Source organism: Malaclemys terrapin, chromosome 8 (assembly GCF_027887155.1).
Source record: "Malaclemys terrapin pileata isolate rMalTer1 chromosome 8, rMalTer1.hap1, whole genome shotgun sequence".
NCBI lineage: Eukaryota > Metazoa > Chordata > Testudines > Emydidae > Malaclemys > Malaclemys terrapin.
Genome location: NC_071512.1, coordinates 65,802,849 through 65,827,446, shown reverse-complemented (window position 1 = coordinate 65,827,446; position 24,598 = coordinate 65,802,849). Strand labels below are relative to the sequence as shown.

Below are 24,598 nucleotides of genomic sequence, written 5' to 3'. Positions count from 1 at the left end.
CTATGAAAAGAAGTGGAACCTGGCCCAGTTCTTTTAAAAGCTTAAAAAGTCTTTTTCAGTTATTAAAAAGAGATAGGTAATAGTAATGGGGACATTTAATTATTAGAAATATAGACAGTTGGGTTTGTGATGACTGGGAGAACCACATGGTGAATTGCCTGCTGGGTAGGAAGGTTGCAGATCTCTCGAGACATCTAGATAGACTTATGTGCAGTAGTGGAGAGGACCTCGTGGTTATGGTGCATGTAGGTACCAATGACTTAGGGAAAGGTAGGAGAGAGGTCCTGGAGGCCAAATGTAGGCTGCTAGGTACGATATTAAAGTTCATTACCTCTATGGTAGCATTCTCCTGAAATGCTTTCAGTTCCATGCACATGGGCAGTTAGACAAACGGAAGTGCAGGGTCTTAATGTGGGGTTGAGACAATGGTGTCCGGGGAAGGGATTTAGATTTATTAGGAACTAGGGAGCCTTTGGGAAAAAAGGTGCCTATACAGGAAGGATTGGCTCCACCTAAACCAAAATTGAACCAGCCAGGTTGCTGGCATGTAAAATTAAAAGATTGTAGAGGAGTTTTTAAATTAAGGGCTGGGAAAAAGCTGACAAATGAGGAGGAACACATAATTTGGACTGACACATTCTTGGGGAAGGTTTATTGATGGGCATACTCTAGATCCTAGTAAAGAGAAAAGGATAGAAGTTGATAAAGTATAGGTAGGAATTGAAGAGAAACGGTCAAACGAAAAAGAGTCCCATGCAATTACATCACATGAAAGCAGACAACTAAATATTGACAAATTCTATTAAAGTTTGTATATAAATGTTGGAAGTCTAAAGATTAGGATGCGTGAACTTGAGTGCCTGGTATTAAATGAGGATATTGATATAAATAGGCATCCCAGAAACTTGGTGGAACAATTATAATCAATGGAACAGGGTAACACTAGGGTACAAAATACATAACAATGACCTAGTGGGAGAGTGGCACTATCCATGAAAGAAATTGTGATGGGTTGGATCACAGAAACCCCTTTGGGGCTGCCAACTGATGTGCCAAGACTACTTCTGCCCCTGCTTTCCTGCCCTGGCAGCTGCTAGCCTACTGCAAACCCAGACCCAGGGTGTGAACCACGTCCCCTAACAGCTGAAGGCTTAACTGAAAGCAACTTACAGCAGTGTTCCTGCCTTTAACACTCAGATGCCCAACTCCCAATGGAGTCCAAACTCCAAATAAATCCGTTTTACCCTGTATAAAGCTTATCCAGGGTAAACTCATAAATTGTTCACCCTCTATAACACTGATAGAGAGAGATGCACAACTATTTGCCCACTCCCCCAGGTATTAATACATACTCTGGGTTAATTAATAAGTAAAAAGTGATTTTATTAAATACAGAAAGTAGGATTTAAGTGGTTCCAAGTGGTGATAGACAGAACAAAGTGAATTACCAAGCAAAATAAAATAAAACATGCAAATCTAAGCCTAATACAGTAATACAATTCAGTACAGATAAAATCTCACCCTGAAAGATGTTTCAATATGTCTCTTTCACAGACTGGATGCCTTCCTAGTCTGGGCACAATCCTTTCCCCTGGTACAGCCCTTGTTCCAGCTCAGGTGGTAGCTAGGGGATTCCTCATGATGGCTCCATCTTTTCTCTGTTCCACCCACTTATATATCTTTTGCATAAGGCGGGGGAAAAGCTGACAGGTCCCTCTGGGTTCCCGGCTCCCCCTACACCCTCCGCTCAGAGGAAAAGCACCAGGTTAAAGATGGATTCCAGTTCAGGTGACATGATCACATGTCACTGTAAGACTTCATTACCCACTTGCCAGCACCCACATATACAGGAAGATTTACAGGTAAAATAGAGCCATCTGCAGTCAATTGTCCTGGTTAATGGGAGTCATCAAGATTCCAAACCACCATTAATGGCCCACACTTTGCATAATTACAATAGGCCCTCAGAGTTATATTTCATATTTCTAGTTTCAGATACAAGAGTGGTACATTTATACAAATAGGATGATCACACTCAGTAAATTACAAACTTTGTAATGATACCTTACAAGAGACCCTTTGCATGAAGCATATTCCAGTTACATTAGCATATTTTCATAAAATCATATAGCGTGTAACGTCACAGAAATCATAAAGTCATAGTAAAAATATTAAATGAACCAAACTGTGCCATGGAATTTCCATCCTTAGAGATTCTATGCTTGAACAATAAGAGCATAGCAGTAGGAATATACTACTGACCACCTGATTAGGATGGTAACAGTGAAAATTTGTCAAATGTTCAGAGAGACTGGAGAGGCTACAAAAACAGAAACCCCAGTAATAATAGAGGATTTCAACTATCCCCATTTTGATTGGGAACACATCAGCTCAGGATGGGATGCAGAGATAAAATGTCTAGACACCATTAATGACTGCTCCTTGGAGCTGCTTGTCCTGGAACCCACAATGGGAGAGCCAATTCTTGATTTGGTCATAAATGGAACACAGGATCTGGACCAAGAGGTGAATATAGCTGTACTGCTCAGTAATAGTGATCATAATTTAATTAAATGTAAGATCCCTGTAGGGGGAAAATACCAAAGAAAACCACCACAGTAGCCTTTAACTTTAATAAGGGGAAAAACACAAAAATGAGGAAGCTAGTTAAACAGAAATTATAGTCACAAGAATGAAATGCCTGTTTTTAAAAACACCATAATAGAGGCTCAAACTTAATGTATACTCTTAAGCAAAGTAAGCAGTCATGGAATAAAAGGAAAGGTCCTCTCATGGATCAGTAACTGGTTAAAAGATAGGCAACAAAGGGTACGGATAAATGGTCAGTTTTCAGGTAAATAGCAGGGTCCCCCAAGGATTGGTACTGGGATCTGTGCTGTTCAACATATTCATAAATGATCTAGGAAAGGGGTATACAATGAGGTGGCAAAGTTTGCAGGTGATACAAAATTACTCAAGATATTTAACTTGAAAGCTGATTGTGAAGAGTTACAAAGGGATCTCACAAAACTGGATGGTCTGGGCAACAAAATGGCAGTTGATAAGTGCAAAGTAATTCTCACTGGAAAACATAATCCTAACTATACTGATGAAATAATGGGGTCTAAATCAGCTATCAATACTCAAGAAAGAAATTGTGGAGTCATCATGGATAGTTCTCTGAAAACGTTTGCTCAATGTACAGTTGAAGTCAAAAAGCGAACAGAATGTTAGGAACCATTAGGAAAATCACCACTGGAGCCCCAGGCGGTGTGGGCCAGTCAGCGTGGAAGGGCTGGCTGTGGGAGATTGACCCTCCTAGCTTCGCCCTTTCCAGCTGAGGCGCCAGGCCCCCATATCGGTAAGTAATTTATCTTACTTTCACCCCTGCTAAGAGGGGATATGATAGAGATCTATAAAATCATGAATGGTGTAGAGAAAGTGAATAAGGAAGTGTTATTTACCCCTCCACATAACACAAAAACTGAGGGGGTCACACAATTAAATTAATAGGCAGAAGGTTTAAAACACGCATAAGGAAGTACTTCATCACCCAACACACAGTCAGCCTGTCGAACTCAATGCCAGGGGATATTGTGAAGGCCAAACATATAACTGGGCTTAAAAAAGAATTAGATAAATTCATGGTCCTCAATGGCTATTATCCAAGATGGTCAGCGATGCAACCCCATGCTCTGGGTGTCCCTATAACTCTGATTGCCAGAAACTTGGACTGGATGATTGCCCTGTTCTGTTCATTCCCTCTCAAGCATCTGGCATTGGTTACTGGGTTAAATGGACCATTGGTCTGATCCAGTAAGGCCATTCTTACGTTCTTATAAACTAGGCACTTTGCCTCATGGGACTGAATGTGATGTCATTTAACTTTGGTTTTACACCAATGCCAGGGTCGGCTCCAGGCACCAGCTTAACAAGCAGGTGCTTGGGGCAGCCAAGAGAGATGGGCAGCATGTGCGGCAATTCGGGGGCAGCAGGTCCCTCACACCCTCTAGGAGCGAAGGACCTGCCGCTGAACTGCCGCTGCCAATCGCGGCTTTTTTTTTTTTCCTAATTGCCGCCGCCGGTCGCGATTTTTTTTTTTTTGCTTGGGGCGGCAGAAATGCTGGAGCCGGCCCTGACCAGTGCCATTAATCTGGGGCCTTGGCTACACTTGAGAATTCGCAGTGCTGTGAAGCGCGAGTGTAGTTGCGCCGCCAGCGCTGAGAGAGCTCTCGTGCAGCGCTGCAAGTACTCCACCTCTCCGAGGGGAATAGCTTGCAGCGCTGCGAGTGAGCGTGCAGCACTGCAGGCTCTGATTACACTGGCGCTTTACAGCGCTGCACTCGCTGCACTCGGGGGGGGGGGGAGTTTTCACACCCCTGAGCGCAGCAAGTTGCAGCGCTGTACAGCACCAGTGTAGCCAAGGCCTAAGTGGAGTTACTCCTGATTTACATCAGTGTCAGAACAGAATCGGACCCTATATCTCTTTGTACCACACTGGAAGGGTGAAGATCAACCTTCTACCCCTTTAAATTGTTAGAGGTGTAATTAGCTTATATTATTTGCCATGTGCAATTCTTGCTACCACAGAAATGTAGGCTTTACTCACAACTTGCGGAAGTTATTCCCTTGAGTTACAGTGCGGCCAGTGCCACTTTATATCCTTGTGATTCAGACAGTTTGATTCCAAAGGCAGAGAGGAAATTTTGTGTGTGTTCACGTTATAATGAGGCATATAAAAGGAACTTATAAAGGACTCCAGTGAAGTTAAAGTTCTCACTTTGGGCTTACTTTGGATGATGATCAGAATGAGAAAGAGGAAGAAATATTTTATTTGTGATGAAATGTATTGACACAATCTGTGCAAACCAGAATTGAAGGGGAAAGCTACAAGGCTCTTCACATTAGCACTCTGACATAACTGAATGCATCTCTAGCTGCCACTGCATTCCACAGTTAACTAATGAGGAACTATTAAAGTACAGTATCTGTTATGAACTCATCAAACATTCATCCTAACAATACTTCATGATTCCCTTGATTGCTGGGAACCTGCTTGATGTCATCCTGGTATGCATGAGGGACCATCAGCATGAGCAAAACCACAAATGTCTTTGTAAGAAGAGCTTTATTCTGACTACAGTAATTAGGCATTAATTAGAAGTTTACTGAGTAATGAGAATAGTGACAGGAAAGAAAAGTCCTTGTTCATAGGGAAATATTACATAGTGCTCACATTTCAGAGAGGAAAAGGAGGAGTGCAAATAAAGCTGAGATATTTTGCACAGAACTCCTAGATGGAATGACAGTCTAATTTATGTACATTTGGGGTAGAAAATTATTTAATAGTATATATTAATAAATGGTTGATTTTTTTTTCAACTGAGCTGAAAGGTCATGAAGCCACTGTAATGGATGAAGATAGTTTTAGATTTAAAAATTTATCCAGTGAATTTTTATTAAGAATATTAGATTATATTTCATTAGAATTAGATTCTTCATTGTGAAGAGTCTATGATAACATAAAGCACACAACAACTACAACATTGGTGATTGGTCTGTTATAAAACTGGGTTAAAATCTAAGGCCCTGATCTTGCAAATGACTCCTTTGAGCTCAGAGGTCTGCCCACACAAAGTCAGCCACAGAATTGGGGCCTAAATTAATCTACATTTGGCACAATTCACTTGCAATGGTCATTTTAGAGAGATAACATGCAGTTAGGAGGCCCATGTCTGTCCACAGCTACACGGTGCCAACTTCTGTGAGACAGTAGAATGGGAGCAACTTGTTATCCATGTTCTTCTTGATTTTTGGCAGAGTTCACTCCATCTATTATTCTATCTGCCCCCTTCTCATTTATATCTCATTTATATACACATGCCCCCTTCTCATTTATATCTCAAAATATGCGGGGATTTCCCGAAAAGAGGAATTCACTGTAATTAGTTCATTCATAAAAATTTCTGTACACAAACTAATTTAAACTGCTGCCTTACATGCAGCAGACCAATATCCAGAGTAGGCTTGGCAGGCGTCCAGTTTTCAACTGGAACGCCTGGTCAAAAAGTGACCCTGGAGGTTCTGATTGGCACCGCTGACCAGGCTGTTAGAAGTCTGGTCGACGGTGCAGTGGTGGCCTGGGGCTAAGGCAAGTTCCCTACCTGCCCTAGTTCCATGTGACTCCCAGAAGTGGCGCATGGGTGGCCAGGGAGGCTCCGCATGCTGTCCCCACCCCTATTGCTGGCTCTGCAGCTCTCATTGGCCAGGAACTGCGACCAATGGGAGCTGCAGGCATGGCACCTGCGGGTGCGAGAGCAATGCGTGGAGCCTTCCTGGCCACCCATGCACTTATGGGCTGCACTGCAGGGAACGGGCGGCCGCTTCCTGCAGGGCCGGCTCCAGGCACCAGCTTGCCAAGCAGGTGCTTGGGGCGGCCACTCCAGAGAGGGGCGGCACGTCCAGCCATTTGGCGGCAATTCGGCGGACGGTCCCTCACTCCTGCTCAGAGCGAAGGACCTCCCGCCGAATTGCCGCCGCAGATCGCGATCCCGGCTTTTTTTTTTTTTTTCTTCTTCGCTTGGGGCGGCAAAAACCCTGGAGTCGGCCCTGGCTTCGTGGGAGCCATGGTAAGTGCCACCGGGACCCCGCACCCCAACACCCTACCCCAGCCCAGAGCCCTCTCCTGCACCCCAAACCTCTCATCCCTGGCCCCACCCCAGAGCCCGCACCCCCAGCTGGAGCCCTCACCCCCCTCTTGCACCCCAATCCTGATGAAAAGTGAGTGAGGGTGGGGGAGAATGAGCGACAACGGGAGGGGGATGGAGCAAGTGGGGGTGGGGCCTCTGGGAAGGGGTGGGGCATGGGTGTTTGGTTTTGTGCGATTAGAAAGTTGGCAACCCTAATCCATAGCTATCTATGGACTGTAGCTAAAAAGTCATAACAAGAACTGCATTGTGTATCCCCATTATATAGGCCTTTAATGGCATGACAGAGCTTCTGTCCCACTGGTAGGACTTTATGTGAATAAAGTTTTAAATAAAGACTTGAGGTGGCTTTTCTTGTAGGGAGGCTTTATGAAAAAAATGGATGCATCTCTAGCTGTGCCTGTTTGTGCTTGGAGGGTCCCCAAAAAGGGACAGAATCAGAACAAAAGTTGGTGAGATCATAAAGAGAACAGTGATGTACTGTACTATTGGAAAAAGATAAATGGGGAAAATTTTGAACTGAAATTAATGCCAGCCTTAGTTTGATCAAAGTGTTCAAATATGTAGCTATTGTTGATTTGTCAGTCTACATGTGTTCTTTCACATCTACCAGCTAAATAAAACTCTAAATGAAAAATGGAAATCTCGGGGATAGTCTATGGATTTGCGAGACTCCATGGAAGACATTGGGTATATAAAGCAATGATTCGATTACATAGATACACAGCTACTGTGTTTTTATCTGATTTAATATTTCCCAAATATTGTTCATATTATGGAAAAGACCTCTCTACTGATTTTTGTAGGAGAACTCTGACATTTCCATTTAAAAAAAGGATATCTGAGAATGAGTGAACTGAAAATTATACATGAAAATTAATGATACTATCTTTCATACCATTACAGCTTTGGGATGAACACAAAAGGTACAGTTTTCTTTGAATTGTTTTATAGTGCCATGTATAAGCAAACACAGCAGCATGGAAGTAGCCTATATAATATATGAGATCAGTTGCAGTATTTTGTGGTAGGTGACGTGCACGTCTGTGAAATGAGAGATATGTGACACTCCTGGACTTCATCTTTCCACAAACTAGCAGTGTTGTGGCATAGCCATAGTGGTTCTCAATCAGGGGTATGTGTACCCTGGGGTACGTAGAGGTCTTCCAGCGGGTACATCAACTCATCTAGATATCTGCCTAGTTTTACAACAGGCTACATAAGAAGCACTAGTGAAATCAGTACCAACTAAAATTTCATACCTGCAGTGACTTGTTTATACTGCTCTATATACTGTATGCTGAAATTTAGATACAATATTTATATTCCAATCAATTTATTTTATAATTATATGGTGAGTGAGAAAGTAAGCACTTTTTCAGTAATAGTGTGCTGTGACACTTTTGTATTTTTTGTCTGATTTTGTAAGTAAGTAGTTTTTAAGTGAGGTGAAACTTGGGGTCCAAAGACAAATCAGACTCTTGAAAAGGGTACAGTAATCTGGAAAGATTAAACCACTGGCATAGCCTCTCATTTCATCTACATGTCTGACTCTAGACACACCGTGCTGTAACTCCTACTGCATACTTCTACAATGTATAATTGCAGGTATATTGAACAACATCTGGAAGCATCCTAATTTTCTGATGTTGAAAACATTGATAAGATGTTAGACTGCTGTTGTGGCAAAGCATGTGCAAGTCTCTTACAGCTATAGACAGAGTTCAGATCCAGACTGGATCCTGGTCTGCACTTCCCCAAAGTTTGGTGGTATTGGAACCCAAAGTTTTGGTTTGGCACACTTTAGAGTAATGGAGCTGTAAATCCATATCTGAGCTGCTCAAAAGTTCAGTGCTCCTTGGCTCCAGGTTTCGACTCTTTTTCACTGACCGTTTTATGTATGGTACCATCTAACGTCTCTTTATTGCCTAATGTCTAATATTACTCTTCCAAGGTATCCTGCCTTTATGTGTTTTGGTTCTATATTTATCACAGTTAAGACCGTTGGAAATAATCATTCCAATTATTTTGATAGTCTGGTCTCTTTGCAGAAATATGTGTATCTGATGATGATACTCCCTGTTATAAAAATTATCTATATACTTCAAGGAAAGAAAATTGCTAGGGATACTATTATGTTTTTTAAGTGCCTGGATTACAAATCTTGAATTTTAAAAAATGTAATTTGCCAACAGAGAATTCCCTTGCTGGAGGGTTAACTTCTAAGGGTATAAAGCCTGAGTCAGCTCCTTCACGAGCTCCCCCCTGCCACTACAGTGGACTTTATGCCAATGGCAAAAGACCCTAGGCTGCTCTCGCAGAAGGGGTAGGCCAGTGCAGAACTAGGGAGCTATCTGCTCTGTGACATGGCCTAGTCTTCTCATATTTTTTTCTCCAACAGCAGCAATCCCTCCCTCTCAACCAAAGCACCCCGTCTAGCACATGTTTGAGAAAAGAGATGAGTTTTTCACCATGACTTAAAGAACAGGCTTGGGCACTGGCAGATGAATGGAAAAAGCATATTACAACATCATTGGTCCTTCACTGAGAATCCTTTGCCACAGATTTTTAAATTTAGCCTCTATTAGCTTGAGCACCTCATATGACCTCAACTTCTGTGGGATGAGGAGGTATCTGAGGTAGCCAGGAGGCCCACACCATGTAGGGCTTTATGAATATAGTTGACACCTTGAATCAGCTGAAGCAGAAGCAAATAGGAAACCAGTGCAGTAGGTTTCCTGAAGTTGATTCCACCTGACAAGGAAATAGGCATCTTCTGCACCAGCTGTTATTTCTGAGTGCTCTTTAAATGTGGCCTCATAAGGGTAAGTCTATACTACAATAAAAGACCTGCAGAATGGCCACGGCTGGCCCTGGTCAGCTGACTTGGGCTCAGGTTGTGGGGCTAAAAATTGCAGTGTAGATGTTTGGTCTTGGGCAGGAATCCAAGCTCTGAGACTCTGCAAGGGGGGTGGGTCTCAGAAGCCAACTCCAACCTGAGCTCAAACATCTACACTGAAATTTTTAGCCCCACAGCCCAAACTGTATGAGTCAGTTGACTCAGGCTCTGAGACTCAGTGCCTTAGATTTTTTATTGCATACCCATAGACTTACCCATATGGACCAGGAAAACATTTAAGCAAGAGCTTTAAGTATTTCTATATTCAGAACAGCAATTACCCATGTGTTTAATGTGAGGCACAAGCTTAAATCCCATTGACTTTAACAGAACTTAAGCTCCTGCCTAAAGGTAACCCCCTTTTATATGCAGTCCTGAATAGACAGCCTTCCTGAACTGGGCTAGAGTGTGCAGCACTGAAGTTATTCAATGTGGAAGTCACAGAGGCTTAGTCTGGGCCAATTCTAAAATAAAAGGTTGCAGCTGAATAAAAAAGGTCCACTTTTTTACACCAAAAAACATTTGGTCTCTCCCTCATACACTTTAATGATGGTTATGAACAAGTGGTTACAAATGATAGCCAAAGAGAGAAGCTAAAATTGATTATGCTGTACAGCATGTCAAACAGCAGGGTGTCTGCATCTGAGGTGCAAATTACCTTACTGATGGCAGACAAGATAAATATTGAATCATTTGAAAAGAAGCAAAGAATGTTGGCCTGAGTCTTTCAATTAAAAGGGAATTTCACAATGACATATTAAAGTAGGGCCAATGTTTCACTCAAGAAATTTAACATCAGTATCTGAGGTGGAAGATGTTCTACTATATTTAGAGTTTAAATAGGGAAAGATGGCATTTTCCACTGCACTTCATCAGCTTTATCTAGCAACTTCATGCATTTTATTTGTAACATAAATTAAAAATACTGCGCTCAATGGCCACCATCACCTGAGGTGTCTCAGGAGAACAGTTTCCTGTCTAGAAAATGTTCTACAGTTAGATATTGTTTTCATATCCCACGTAAATGAATCTGCTGACCTGTACATTAGACACTTCTGTCATGCTCACTGTATACAGACGACATACATCAACCCCACCCGCTGCCCCGATCTGAACACTTACAGATCTAGAGCTGAATCTGAACTTTGAAACTCTGGACCACCCCTTCCCTGGTATGAATATGGGATTCATAGATTCTAGAACTGAAATGGACCTCAAGAGGTCATCGAGTCCAGTTCCCTGCCTGCATGGCAGGACCAAATACTGTCTAGACCATCCCTGATAGACATTTATCTAACCTACTCTTAAATATCTCCAGAGATGGAGATTCCACAACCTCCCTAGGCAATTTATTCCAGTGTTTAACCACCCTGACAGTTAGGAACTTTTTCCTAATGTCCAACCTAGACCTCCCTTGCTGCAGTTTAAGCCCATTGCTTCTTGTTCTATCCTTAGAGGCTAAGATGAACAAGTTTTCTCCCTCCTCCTTATGACACCCTTTTAGATACCTGAAAACTGCTATCATGTCCCCTCTCAGTCTTCTCTTTTCCAAACTAAACAAACCCAATTCTTTCAGCCTTCCTTCATAGGTCATGTTCTCAAGACCTTTAATCATTCTTGTTGCTCTTCTCTGGACCCTCTCCAATTTCTCCACATCTTTCTTGAAATGCGGTGCCCAGAACTGGACACAATACTCCAGCTGAGGCCTAACCAGAGCAGAGTAGAGCGGAAGAACGACTTCTTGTGTCTTGCTCACAACACACCTGTTAATATATCCCAGAATCATGTTTGCTTTTTTTGCAACAGCATCACACTGTTGACTCATATTTAGCTTGTGGTCCACTATAACCCCTAGATCCCTTTCTGCCGTACTCCTTCCTAGACAGTCTCTTCCCATTCTGTATGTGTGAAACTGATTTTTTCTTCCTAAGTGGAGCACTTTGCATTTGTCTTTGTTAAACTTCATCCTGTTTAACTCAGACCATTTCTCCAATTTGTCCAGGTCATTTTGAATTATGACCCTGTCCTCCAAAGCAGTTGCAATCCCTCCCAGTTTGGTATCATCCGCAAACTTAATAAGCGTGCTTTCTATGCCAATATCTAAGTCGTTAATGAAGATATTGAACAGAGCCGGTCCCAAACCAGACCCCTGCGGAACCCCACTCGTTATGCCTTTCCAGCAGGATTGGGAACCATTAATAACAACTCTCGGAGTACGGTTATCCAGCCAGTTATGCACCCACCTTATAGTAGCCCTATCTAAATTGTATTTGCCTAGTTTATCAATAAGAATATCATGCGAGACCATATCAAATGCCTTACTAAAGTCTAGGTATACCACATCCACAGCTTCTCCCTTATCCACAAGGCTTGTTATCCTATCAAAGAAAGCTATCAGATTGGTTTGACACAATTTGTTCTTTACAAATCCATGCTGGCTATTCCTTTTCACCTTACCACCTTCCAAGTGTTTGCAGATGATTTCCTTAATTACTTGCTCCATTATCTTCCCTGAAACAGAAGTTAAACTAACTGGTCTGTAGTTTCCTGGGTTGTTTTTATTTCCCTTTTTATAGATGGGCACTATATTTGCCCTTTTACAGTCTTCTGGAATCTCTCCTGTCTCCCATGATTTTCCAAAGTTAATAGCTAGAGGCTCAGATACCTCCTCTATTAGCTCATTGAGTGTTCTAGGATGCATTTCATCAGGCATCTAACTTTTCTAAGTGATTTTTAACTTGTTCTTTTTTTATTTTATCTGCTAAACCTACCCCCTTCCCATTAGCATTCACTATGTTAGGCATTCCTTCAGACTTCTCGGTGAAGACGAAACAAAGAAGTCATTAAGCATCTCTGCCATTTCCAAGTTTCCTGTTACTGTTTCTCCCTCTTCACTAAGCAGTGGGCCTACCCTGTCTTTGGTCTTCCTCTTGCTTCTAATGTATTAATAAAAAGTCTTCTTGTTTCCCTTTATTCCCGTAGCTAGTTTGAGCTCATTTTGTGCCTTTGCCTTTCTAATCTTGCCCCTGCATTCCTGTGTTGTTTGCCTATATTCATCCTTTGTAATCTGTCCTAGTTTCCATTTTTTATATGACTCCTTTTTATTTTTTAGATCATGCAAGATCTCGTGGTTAAGCCAAGGTGGTCTTTTGCCACATTTTCTATCTTTCCTAACCAGCGGAATAGCTTGCTTTTGGGCCCTTAATAGTGTCCCTTTGAAAAACTGCCAACTCTCCTCAGTTGTTTTTCCTCTCAGTCTAGATTCCCATGTGACCTTACCTATCAGCTCTCTGAGCTTACCAAAATCCGCCTTCCTGAAATCCATTGTCTCTATTTTGCTGTTCTCCCTTCTACCCTTCCTTAGAATTGCAAACTCTATGATTTCATGATCACTTTCACCCAAGCTGCCTTCTACTTTCAAATTCCCTATTTGTTAAAATCAAGTCTAGGATGAAACTTGGGAAAGCTCATCATTTATCCCTCTGACACTTTTTCACAGAGAAAACTGCATGTTGAACAGTCCTCATGAGCAGCCTTTGCACCTCTTCTGCTCTCTTACTCATCCCTGCCTCATCACTGCACTACTCTGTATCGCCACTTCCATGAGGAGTACTGCTTCTTGCTGATGGATGGGAGGAAGAACTGCTCTCAGGATGCCAGCTCAGGAAGTGCAACTGACTTTAAGGAAAGAAAAATATCAAGTATTCCATGGGACTCAGTGTAAGTCAGACAAGAACCAAAGCTCCCAGTGCTATCAGTGTTTATTTCCTGCTGTGTGTATTTGTGGGTGGGGATGCTGGGCACCTCAGGTCATGCCAGTGATCAGACTAATACATTTCATATGTAATTATTCTCTGTTTCCTAGAGGATAGTGCACCTGGCACTGGAATATACTAGGCAACAAATGGATTTGGAGGGTGATTAAATGAAGAACAGTGCTCAGATACCATGGTGATGAAGAGCCTGATATAAATGCTGAGATTAAATGGGAGCTGAAACATCGGATAATCACAGAAGACATTTGCCATCCTGAATATACTGTGGTCACTATTAAAAAGTCAGCTTACCACAGTTGAATACCTGAGTTACTGGAGTATTTTTTTCAGATTCCATGGTTTAGTAACTATGGACAAATGCCTATGTTTTAACTGGTACCACTGTATATCAACGCCATAGCAGGACAAAGATTTTTTTTCAAAACAAATGTTTCCTTTGCCACATGAGTGTTTTGAATATTCTGTGCTGTTGCAGCTCCATCTCTTCCAGTGAGGCCACTTAAGAGATGGGGTTTGAGAAAGTAACTGCTAAAGGATAGCTTCTGAAGAAGTGAATAATAGTTGCATGAAGAGAGGGATGTGTGAAAGTGGAGTGATGTAACTTGACACAAATAGCATCAACAAGGAATTAGATATTGTTTGAGAGAGGATAATATTTTATTTTTCTGGGCGGTGGTTTGCTGACTGAAATCCCTCTCGCTGTACAGTTTGATGTTAAGTGACGTGAGTACATCTAATAACAAGTAAAACACAAATTTATTAACTACAATTTTACGAAACTCTGTTTAATTAAAAAAGCTGTTGTCCCCCAACTTTACATAAGGCTATTATATGTTCCCCAATTATACAAATTCCCAGTATTATGAAAGTTTTGGATGTCCCCCAAGACTTTAATAAAATGAAGGTTTTCCATGTACTCAACACTTGCATCATGTTATACAAGAATTAAATAACTAATCCTCTTAACACTGTTTGAGGTAAATATTATCTCTGTGTCACATAGGTGGAGACTGACACTTGATAATAAAGCACCTTGAGTTGTCCTTTTAAATTATCTTGTGTTCTGGATTTGTGTGGAAAAATCTTTTTATAGCAAATTCACAATAATTTGAAAATGCTAATTAATCTGAAGTCCATGCTAAGTAATATTATTTCTGTTTTAGATATTTCTATGTGAATGTAAAATTAAAACATGGTTAAAAAGAAGCCCTACTGGCAGATTCCTGGGATCTTCAATGAGATATAAGGGCACTCAACACCTTGTAGAGTCAGTTCTTAAATCTATTATAGACCCTCACCCAAGTCAGAGTCAAATCCCACCTTGCCCAATGGAAGAATGAGAAGCAAGGCGGTATCCTGCCGGCCAGGGCACTGTGCCATAGCACTGTACTCTGCTGTTCTTCTATGTAGGAGTGTCCACCATCTGCCAGCTAGTACTCATTGGTGACAGAAATATATGCACTTGCCAATTGGTGAGGCTGGATACATCCTACTCAGCAGATAACCCCACTTAGAGACATGGTGTCTGATTCTCCACTACCTTGACCTTATGCAGACATTTACACTTGTGCAAAGTGTGTGGTAAATACTATTATTCTGATTTGGTACCACTGTGCATTCAGTTGGCACTTGCTCTGCACAGGTGTAATTGATTGTACAAGATGCAAGGCTGGGGTGAATCCAGCCCAGGGCCATCATAATGCTGAACCCACTCCCATGCACTAAGTAAAGCTGGTAGAAAAATGGAATTGCTCTCCCACAGATATTCTGAGATTTTGAAATTTCATCGCATCCCAAATCAGAACAAAAAGTAAAAAAACAAAAAAAAAAATTCACAAAGGAAATATTCTGAAAAATTTAATTTAGATCTTACTAAAACGTTTCATTTCAATAAGGTCAGAACATTTCAGCTGACTATCGTTTTGACTTTTACATTATAATTTATAATAATATTATATGTAAAAGTGGAAACATTTAAATTTTTATATAATATAAATTATAATAATAAAATATAAAAGGTGAAACAAAACATTTCCAAAATTGACAAAATTGCGACGTTCCTGCAAAACACACCCAACCTCTTCCTCAAAAAATTCCTGACCTGCTCACCCCAGCTGTCTTTTGTGTCAGGTATCAGATTTTATGAGTGCTCTGAGCATGCCTACAGGATCAGACTCCACTGTCGAGATAAACATTCTCCTGCCTAGGTTTGAGAACCCCGCTTGGGGGCTTCGGCTTAAGCTAGGGCCCTGAGCAGCTCATTAGCTGTGAGATGGTGTTGACACTTAGGTGCTTTTGCGAATGCCGATTGATGGAAACTTAGGTGCCTGGGGGAGTTATGGATCTGTGGGGTTAGGCAACTACTAAGCAGCATTTTTGAGAATGTTAGTGGAATCTTAACGGTGGACTTAGGCACCTAAATACTTTTGTGGATCTGGGCCCTAATGCCTGTGTTAGATTAACAGATGAACCATTTGGTGAAAGATGTGTCCAATGGGATAAAATTACTTGAAAAAAAATCAACTTTTATAACCATGTATACATATTGTAGCTCATATTTTATACTGCCGCAGTTCTGCTGCACACCCCTATCTGTTATACCTATGTCATGGTCTCCTTTTATACTTATCTTAGAAAATAGTTGTAATCAACTATTTTGTTTACCACTAAAAAAAAAATCAGAAGCTAAAAAGTTCTTAGAAAAAGTTTTATGCAATCAAGTATCCTGTCGAGATTGCAGAAAGTGCAGTACTTAAAAATCTATGTTGGTCCAATCCTTGCTGTGGTTGTTCCGCGCCAGTGCAAAGCAGTCACAAACCAGACTTAGCAGTCTAAGGATTCAATCACTACAGGGAATCCTCAGGTGATATAAGGCAACCCCTTGCTAGCCCTCCTCACATATGGACATATCTAGAGAAAGGAAGAAGGCCAAGAGTCTGCTTTAATTTGTGCCAGGGCTGATTTGGGCCCCAATACTGGGGAAGGGAGTTTAACGGTGACAAACAACTTTTGCCTCCCCTGGGGTCGTATATCAAGCCAGTCTCAGCCAAACCCAGGACTGAGCCCTGCACATTTATTTTATTTTTGTTGCTTCTGTACTGCCTCTGGGTTACTGTTTGTGGCTTACATTCAAGGGCCTAAGCATCTATCAGTGCCTTGTGTGTGTGATACTTTTACTATAACATTTTTAATTTTATAAGCATTGTATGTTTTCCCCTTTAACACAGTATCAGTTAGATATATTTGCCTGCACTGTGTATAAATGACATTTCTTCATTATCATCATTTCAGTTCCTTTAATTACGATAGAGAATTCTCTCCAAGAGACATTTACATAGAGATTTAAAGGCTGTTTGTTTATGAAATAGTACAGTGACTATAAAAACTGCATCTTGAAAATAAAAGTTCCAATAGTCTTTTTCCAATAGTTGTCCTGTTGTGAGATGTTTGGAAAAGAACATTGGTGCAAGCAATGACTACATAACGCAATACATCTTCCAGTAAGAAAACTAATCAGAAACTATACTTGAATGTATAATATATGTTACATTAATCTTCCTGGCTCTAAAGTTTTGTTGTTGTTTTTTTAACAGTGCTAATTCATGTAAATGTTTCTGGGTTTTCAGGGTCTGATTTACGTTGAGCTGTAAACTGTACAAGTAACAATCTGACTGATGCAGTAACAGAAGGTGACCCAGATTACAAAACACTGTCCGCTAATGCCAAGTCTTCTTTTATGGCAGCTGCTCAAAGCTTTGTCTTATTGCAATTCAGACTCAACAGTCACAAATCACACAGCCTCTTCGCACAGACACACACTCTCGCTGTCTTCATTTTAAACATGTTCAGTAGCTACTGCCTTTCATAAACATACATCAGCTTACCAGCTGAGGCCATTTAGTCTCCTTGGATTCTATTTACTGTCATCCAGCTGACAAAATTATCAAGGAAACCCATTGTGCATACTTCTGCTTATGTGGAAGTCTGCTGAAGAGATTTCTTTAATAAAAATGATCAGACTAAATGTCAACTAATGTTGATATTTACAAAGGTTAAACTCAAGGCATTTAAACCACAAAACAAATCATATTTGTTTAATTAATTTTCTTACACTTTTTAAAAAAAATGATTGCACAGTAGTGCTTAGACAGTACCGTGATGGACACAATAACAATACATAATTTAGATGAGCAGTTAGTATAAAAAGTAATATGTTGGATTAGGAAACAAAAGATCAATCTCCATATTAACACATCATTTTAAACATCCCAGGTTTAAATGGACTGTTTGTAAGGTTCCAAAAGTGCAAAGTTTAAAATGGATGTGTATTTTTATGTGAATATTTCTTATGGGTTTCCTAGCACCAAACTTTGAATATTCAGACACAAATAAAATGTAAATGCTTTCATTCTCTACTAACATCAAACAGTGTGAATACTCAGATCTTAAAGCCATCTGTTCTATGAATTTATAAAACTTATAGTTCCCTGGACCGACTCATTTTGGCATCTGTAACCAATAGCTTAGAGGCTTCCTGACAAAATGAGCTTTCTGCCAGAGGTGTTTATCTAGCCACCTAGCCCTAGGACATATCAGAATGATAAGAAAAAGAGCAACACTTACTTTTTAAATGGATGAGCAGCAAAAAACTGAGGTAGAAGATGAGTAGAGAGTTAATTCTTGAATGAGCCATATTCATCTTGATAGGACATCCTCCTCTAAGTTGCCTAGTTGCCAAGAGGCTGGTGCTGATCTTTACTGCTTTCTCCTTACCTCTAAGCCAGGATGATAGCCAAGGCACAGAGTCCACTACATGCCATCTCTGCCCGTGACTCTTCTCAGCATGTTCACTGCAAACCTACAGACTTTGATTCAAAAGGCAGTTGTGCTTGTTAAGATTTTAGTTGAGCATGTTTGGGTGATTTTTCAAACCTGGTGCAGATTTCTCTGCTGTCTGGATTGGAGTCTTTCCCCTTGGCTTTCTATTATAGAACTGTGCCACTAAATGCCTAGCTGATATTTCACACACAATTCCAAGGTAATCTTTCAGGCTTTCAGAAAACAACACATTTTATTCTTTATTGAAGGCTCCATTATATCACACGCTCTCTGATATAACATTAAAGAACCATTGCTAATAATAATACTTTATACATTTTGCATTCCTACTGTATTAACCCCACCCTTACAAAATGGATTAGAAACATAGAGCAGTTTCATTTTAGTTGCAAAAGCCAGAGCTATTCCCTTCGTCTTTGGTTAGTTATTCATAGTGTCTTTTCTAGTCTATGTACAGCAATGCAGGTGCATTAAAAGGGGATTTTGCCCACGTGCTCTTGTCTTCATTAGATCATATTTATAGTTCCAAGCTCTAGGTAAGAATCTACTATCATTTTCATTACAAATCCTGGTTTCTGGGCGTTTGTAAACTCAGACATAAAAGTTTGCTCTGGGATAAATCTCACTACATAGACTGCATGTCCCTAGGTCCAGGAAAAAAATGATTGTGTACCCTTAAACATCTGTTTGGCTGTTGCTATGTTAAAAAAATAATGCTTACTAATTTCGGTTTTCCTGGTATTTTCCTTTGACTCAAAGGAAGTTTAACCTTTATTCAGCAAAGCACTAAAGTACATGCTTAACTTTAAGCATTAGTTCAATGGAACTTACATGTTTAAAGTTAAGCACAAGCTTAAACAGTTTGCTGAATGGGGATGGGATTGTTCATGTGCTTAAGTACTTTGCTGAATCAGGACCTTAGTTTGAGGGATTTGTTATTTCTCAGTAATTGATGGTGGGTAAAATATTCTGTGTCCACTGACAGGAACATCAACCTTTTCTACACACTGAAACCAACCCATTTAAAGCACCTTTCCCCAGCTTTCTAGCCTTTTCTTCGCTTCCACCTCAATCAGGCTCAGGTGCCACTTGAGCCCTCCCCCTATCCCTCATCCTCCTATCAGTGGGGCTTCGATAGTCCACTTCTAAACAGGGCTGCGACCCTTTCCTCCCTTCTGCTTGTTCAGTATCTGAATTGAAAATCCAGCCACTCCCTTCTTTCAGGCCTATAGCTTCATCTGTGCCCTCCCACCACCAGTTGATTCTGAAAAAGACCTCCAATCTCTCTGATGGGGTTCCAGATTGACTCTTCTAGCCAAATCTAATCAGATGCAAACCTTACAGTGAACTGTATTCCTAGTGAGAAACAGTAACATTTTGCAGACAACCATAATTCCATATTAAAGTCCACTTTAATGGTCAATCAGCTTTCTCTGTCTTTAAATCTTTCCTTTGATTTATATTTTGCTTCACTGCTTTGTCTCATTGCCAGCTATTTAGTTTATTTCTAAAATTACTCTGTGAAATACATGGGCATAAGTATATGAACATGAAAATAGTGTTCTGCCTTTTGGGAATTTCTTCTGTTAGATTAAATTATGCCATTGAATTCAATGCTGAGTACCTAATAGAATTTAGGTTTAAATTGTTAATTATTATTTATTTTATTTGGAAGCTTGACTTTTCCCATTGCAATTTTTATTAATCCCTCAATGTTTTTGTGGCTGTCGTCACTGCAAATAAGAATTTGATAAATATTATTGTGCTGGAGTTATGATGAATCATTAAATTAATCTTACTTAGATTAAAAAGACACTGGTGCAACTCCATAGTTAAGGTTGCAATCTCAAATATAATGCTTATTTTAATCAGACAGACCTGCCCCCGCCATCCCTCCAAATTTGTATGTGGAAGAACTATTGGTCTGAAATTCGTGTATTCACTGTAACAGTGGACTAAACTTTTTTCTTCATGATTTTCGAAAGTGTATGATCAGAATTATTTATATGGCAAGGACTCAAAAAAATCTATAGTTATCACATTGATTAAAAAGTCCTTAGCTCTGCCTTGGAGCAAAACAGTCACAATAACTATTAAATCTAAACCAACATTATCCATCCTTCAAATACATGTCTCTTATAACTGTGAATAAAAAATACGTTACTCTTATTCATGCAAAAATTATATAAAGTCTGTGCTTCTATACAAATCCACAGGAACAAAGACATGCCACCTATTTTAGATTATAAGAATACCCTATAACAGTGGTTCCCAAACTTGTTCCGCTGTTTGTGCAGGGAAAGCCCCTGGTGGGCTGGGCCGGTTTGTTTACCTGCCATGTCCGCAGGTTCGGCCAATTGTGGCTCCCAGTGGCTGCGGTTCGCTGCTCCAGACCAATGGGAGCTGCTGGAAGCAGCGCAGGCCGAGGGACGTACTTGCCGCTGCTTCCAGCAGCTCCCATTGGCCTGGAGCAGCGAACCGCGGCAAGTGGGAGCCGTGATTGGCTGAACCTGCGGACATGGCAGGTAAACAAATGGGCTCGGCCCGCCAGGGGCTTTCCCTGCACAAGCGGCGGAACAAGTTTGGGAACCACTGCCCTATAAACATCCATGTTTTCTCATTGATCAAAACAATTACATGCTCTCCTAACTAGACCATTATTACAAGATACAAAGCTAGTGTATGGACAAATCCTAATCCTTATGCTAGTTCATAAAATGTGTATCATCTTCACGGCAGCCAAAAGAGACTACTCTTCTTCAGCATATCATCTCTCCATTCTTGAAATTCCCCTCCACATTTTTAAAAGGTCTATATAAAATGTTTCTTCCTCTTTGCTAGCCATTGCTGTCCTGGAATTTAAATGTGCTTCTCACCATATTAATTTCAGATCACGGTGCTCCTGATTGACAGAAGAAGTTGAAGGAATAGATAGGAAGGAACCCCATTATTAATACTATTTTGCATGCAGCAAACATGAGATATAAATTCAATTTGCATATAAGTACAATTTAGCCTTGATGACATTTTTGCAGTCACTTAATTCCATCATTAAACCATTTCCCCTGTATTTGACTCTCACAATCTCATGTCTTCACATTGCAATCAACTGTCTTTCACCTAAGTGCTGTCTCTGTAGTTCTGATTGCTCCACTTGTGGTGATTACAATACAGTATGTGTTTCACACTCTACCAATCAATATGATTTCTTCTAGAATATCTCTTTTCACCTCTGGCCTACAAACTTCAATACCTACATCTTTTTTTTTCTCTGATATAAGTGATATTTTTCAACTTTGACATGTTTTTAACACTGATTATCCCCACATCTGCCTCTCTGCCATAGAGCATATTCTTTCTTGATTGTGTGATACTATTCCTATTAAGATTGATCATTTTCTATTCCTCTTTCTTTTAGTTCTGATACCACTAGAGGATAATGTTCCTGGCTGATCAGTATTTCCTTTAGAATCTGTGCAACATTTGTTTGTTTTTTCGTGTAAACTGAGTATTACATGAACAGAAATAAAAGTAGTTGAATAATCTATGTACAGCAAAAAGAACAGGAGTACTTGTGGCACCTTAGAGACTAACAAATTTATTAGAGCATAAGCTTTCGTGGACTACAGCCCAGCTACTACAGCTACTACAGCTGTAGTCCACGAAAGCTTATGCTCTAATAAATTTGTTAGTCTCTAAGGTGCCACAAGTACTCCTGTTCTTTTTGCGGATACAGACTAACACGGCTGCTACTCTGAAATCTATGTACAGGTTACAGTTTGAAAATTTAAGACATGATGTTACAAAGCTGTTGTTGTTGAATAATGATGATAAAGAGAATTGCTTTTTTTAAATGGTTCCCTCCTGCCCATTGGCAATTAAAACACCTAGTAACTGGCATTTATTATTAGCTAGCAGCAGGCAGATTTTTTTTAGGTGGCTGCTTTCTCATGAATGCTTCACAGAGGCAGAGAGCAAGATAATAGAACATTAGGCCTCCTGCACAAACTCAGTACTATTTCCCTTCAGTTCCAGATTTTCCATACCTGATGCATGCACTCTGGTTTATGTTGTAATGTGTTGCCTTTCCTCGGGGCTTTAGCTATTCCTTGCCTTGCAGTACTTATTGTTAGCCTTGTGTTAGATGATAGCTAAATTTTGCCACAGATGTGTATCACCAGCAAGGATGCATCTTGCAATAGGGACCAATGGAGCAACCAGGTCAGGGTTTGGGCCAATCAAAGTTTTGTCTGAGTAAAGACTCCAGGCTTCGGCCCCACATAAATATAATTTCTGAAATAAATGTTTTGCTGTGCACCAATGCCTTTAAATTACTAGTTTGGCTGTGGAAGTCACAGTAATACTATATTTTTCTCTTCAAAGAGAAATGTCCTAAATAATTGTCTTGGTAGGGAAACAAAATGACCTCAAGTTATTCAGGTGCTAACTTAAATAAAAAGATAATGTAAGGAGATCAGTACTGCAAGCTCTGTAATAAAAGTAACACGTGTTCCTCATCTGTGGCACAGATATCCTAAATCATCCAGATTGAATATAATAAAGTATTAGTTAGCTTTCTATAATGCTTTTCATAGTCGAAGCATCATGGAATACTTTACAGTCAGCACACATCTTCAAACTGCTACCAGAAGAAAAGAAAATGCAGAGTATACAGGGAGGTCTTTTAATCCCTGCAAAATAAATAGATTTTAGGAAAACTTTCATCAAGAGAATGGTAAATAGAGGCAATTTAAAACAGGTGGATTGTAAAAATACATTTGAAACCCATATAAAATATACAACATTTTAATTTCTGTAATACTATCAATATAGCATCTTTTATCAAGCACATCCAACTCCTTTACAAGCAACTAATTTGGTCTCTTAATACGGTTGTGGCAAGTAATTATTACGATATTCATTTTGCAGATGGGTAAACTGAGCCAATTAGAGGTAAGCAGACACATTCTGTATCCCACACTACCCTACTGAAGTCAACGGAGTTACACAGGGTGTAAGTCAATTTAGGGTGTAACTAATTTGCCTGGAGCTGTGCAGTTCAGACTCCCAGTTAGGTCATCTAACCAATGGACAACATTTTTTCCTTTAACTTTAAAGTACGGAGTCACTGAAGGCCTTGACTAGGGAGTCAAATGCTGCTTGCTTTACTCATGCAAGTTGTCCAACTAACCTCAAGAAAATAAACCAAGCAAGCTGGACTAAAGCTCATGTGAGTAATGCAAGCAGGATTTGACCCTAGTATTGTAGCCATGGCTGGGCTGTATCATGGCAGCTGACTTTAAATTACATGTGACCAACTCAGAGAACAGCTGTAATCTGATACTTTATTTAGTTCCACCACCAGTGTGGATGTCCTTTCCATTAACTTAGAAAATAAGGTAGACATTGTCTTTTTTTCCCCCCCTAAGTTAAAGGTAAAAAAAACTTTAAGTTTTCCTAAAATCTATTTATTTTGCAGGGATTAAAAGACCTCCCTGTATACTCTGCATTTTCTTTTCTTCTGGTAGCAATTTGAAGATGTGTGCTGACTGTAAAGTATTCCATGATGCTTCGACTATGAAAAGCATTATAGAAAGCTAACTAATACTTTATTATATTCTATCTGGATGACTTAGGATATCTGTGCCACAGATGAGCACATTTTTGGGCACTGAAATATACACCTACCTGGAACCTTTAGATTCATGGAGTCTGCCAGAACCTGTGAGGATCTGTGGGTCTGAAACACACATCTGCTGGCTCCTGGGTGGTGGCGTAGACATGGCAACCACCCAGCAGCTCTGGCAAAGTGGGAAACAGCAGCCTATGACCCCTACAGCTTCAAGTATCACTGGATGTCTACACTGCAGAGCCGACAGCATTTCTTGATTGGCCAAGCCACGCTATTTAGGACCTTAGAAAAACACACGTGGGCTGTCTGTGCTACTCTAAATGGATGCCTGGCTTGCTGCTGCAAACAGACCCTGCTGTATACTCAGGATGACTTGCTCCTGCTGCTGGTCCTGGCATCTGCTCCTGACACCTTCCTCTATCTCTGTTCCTCTAACCCTACTTTGATTGACTCACTTGGCTCGGACCTGGTATAGCTCATTGACCTCAACCCTGAGCTCATCCTACAGTGTGACACTGGTATGGATTGATGCTTCTAGCCTTCACCCTCTTGACCACATTCTCTAGTCCCCTCCAATCCCAGCCTTGAGCTTGGCTCTGGTAGTTGGATTCCTGATAGAACCATGGATCCCACCAGAATCACACTCTCTGCCAGCCCCAGGGCTAATATACTTGGGAAGTAGCTCAGATCCAGAATGATCTCGGAGTGATGTCGCTAGTTGGGTAATTGGTCGGAATACGTAAAC

At 40.5% G+C, this 24,598-nt stretch overlaps 1 protein-coding gene across 6 annotated transcripts in view; it reads right to left on the bottom strand.

Annotated features, from left to right (window-relative positions):
* The window catches only part of CRB1 (crumbs cell polarity complex component 1), a 213,046-nt gene extending 194,821 nt beyond the window's left edge, over nucleotides 1-18,225 (bottom strand). For all 6 annotated transcript variants that reach the window (XM_054037261.1, XM_054037256.1, XM_054037257.1 and 3 more), the window contains exon 1: nucleotides 18,006-18,225. In XM_054037261.1, the coding sequence (XP_053893236.1) occupies nucleotides 18,006-18,081 (76 nt within the window). In that variant the 5' untranslated portion in view covers nucleotides 18,082-18,225. The remainder of the gene's footprint in view (nucleotides 1-18,005) is intronic.
* Between the last annotated feature and the right edge of the window lie 6,373 nt (nucleotides 18,226-24,598).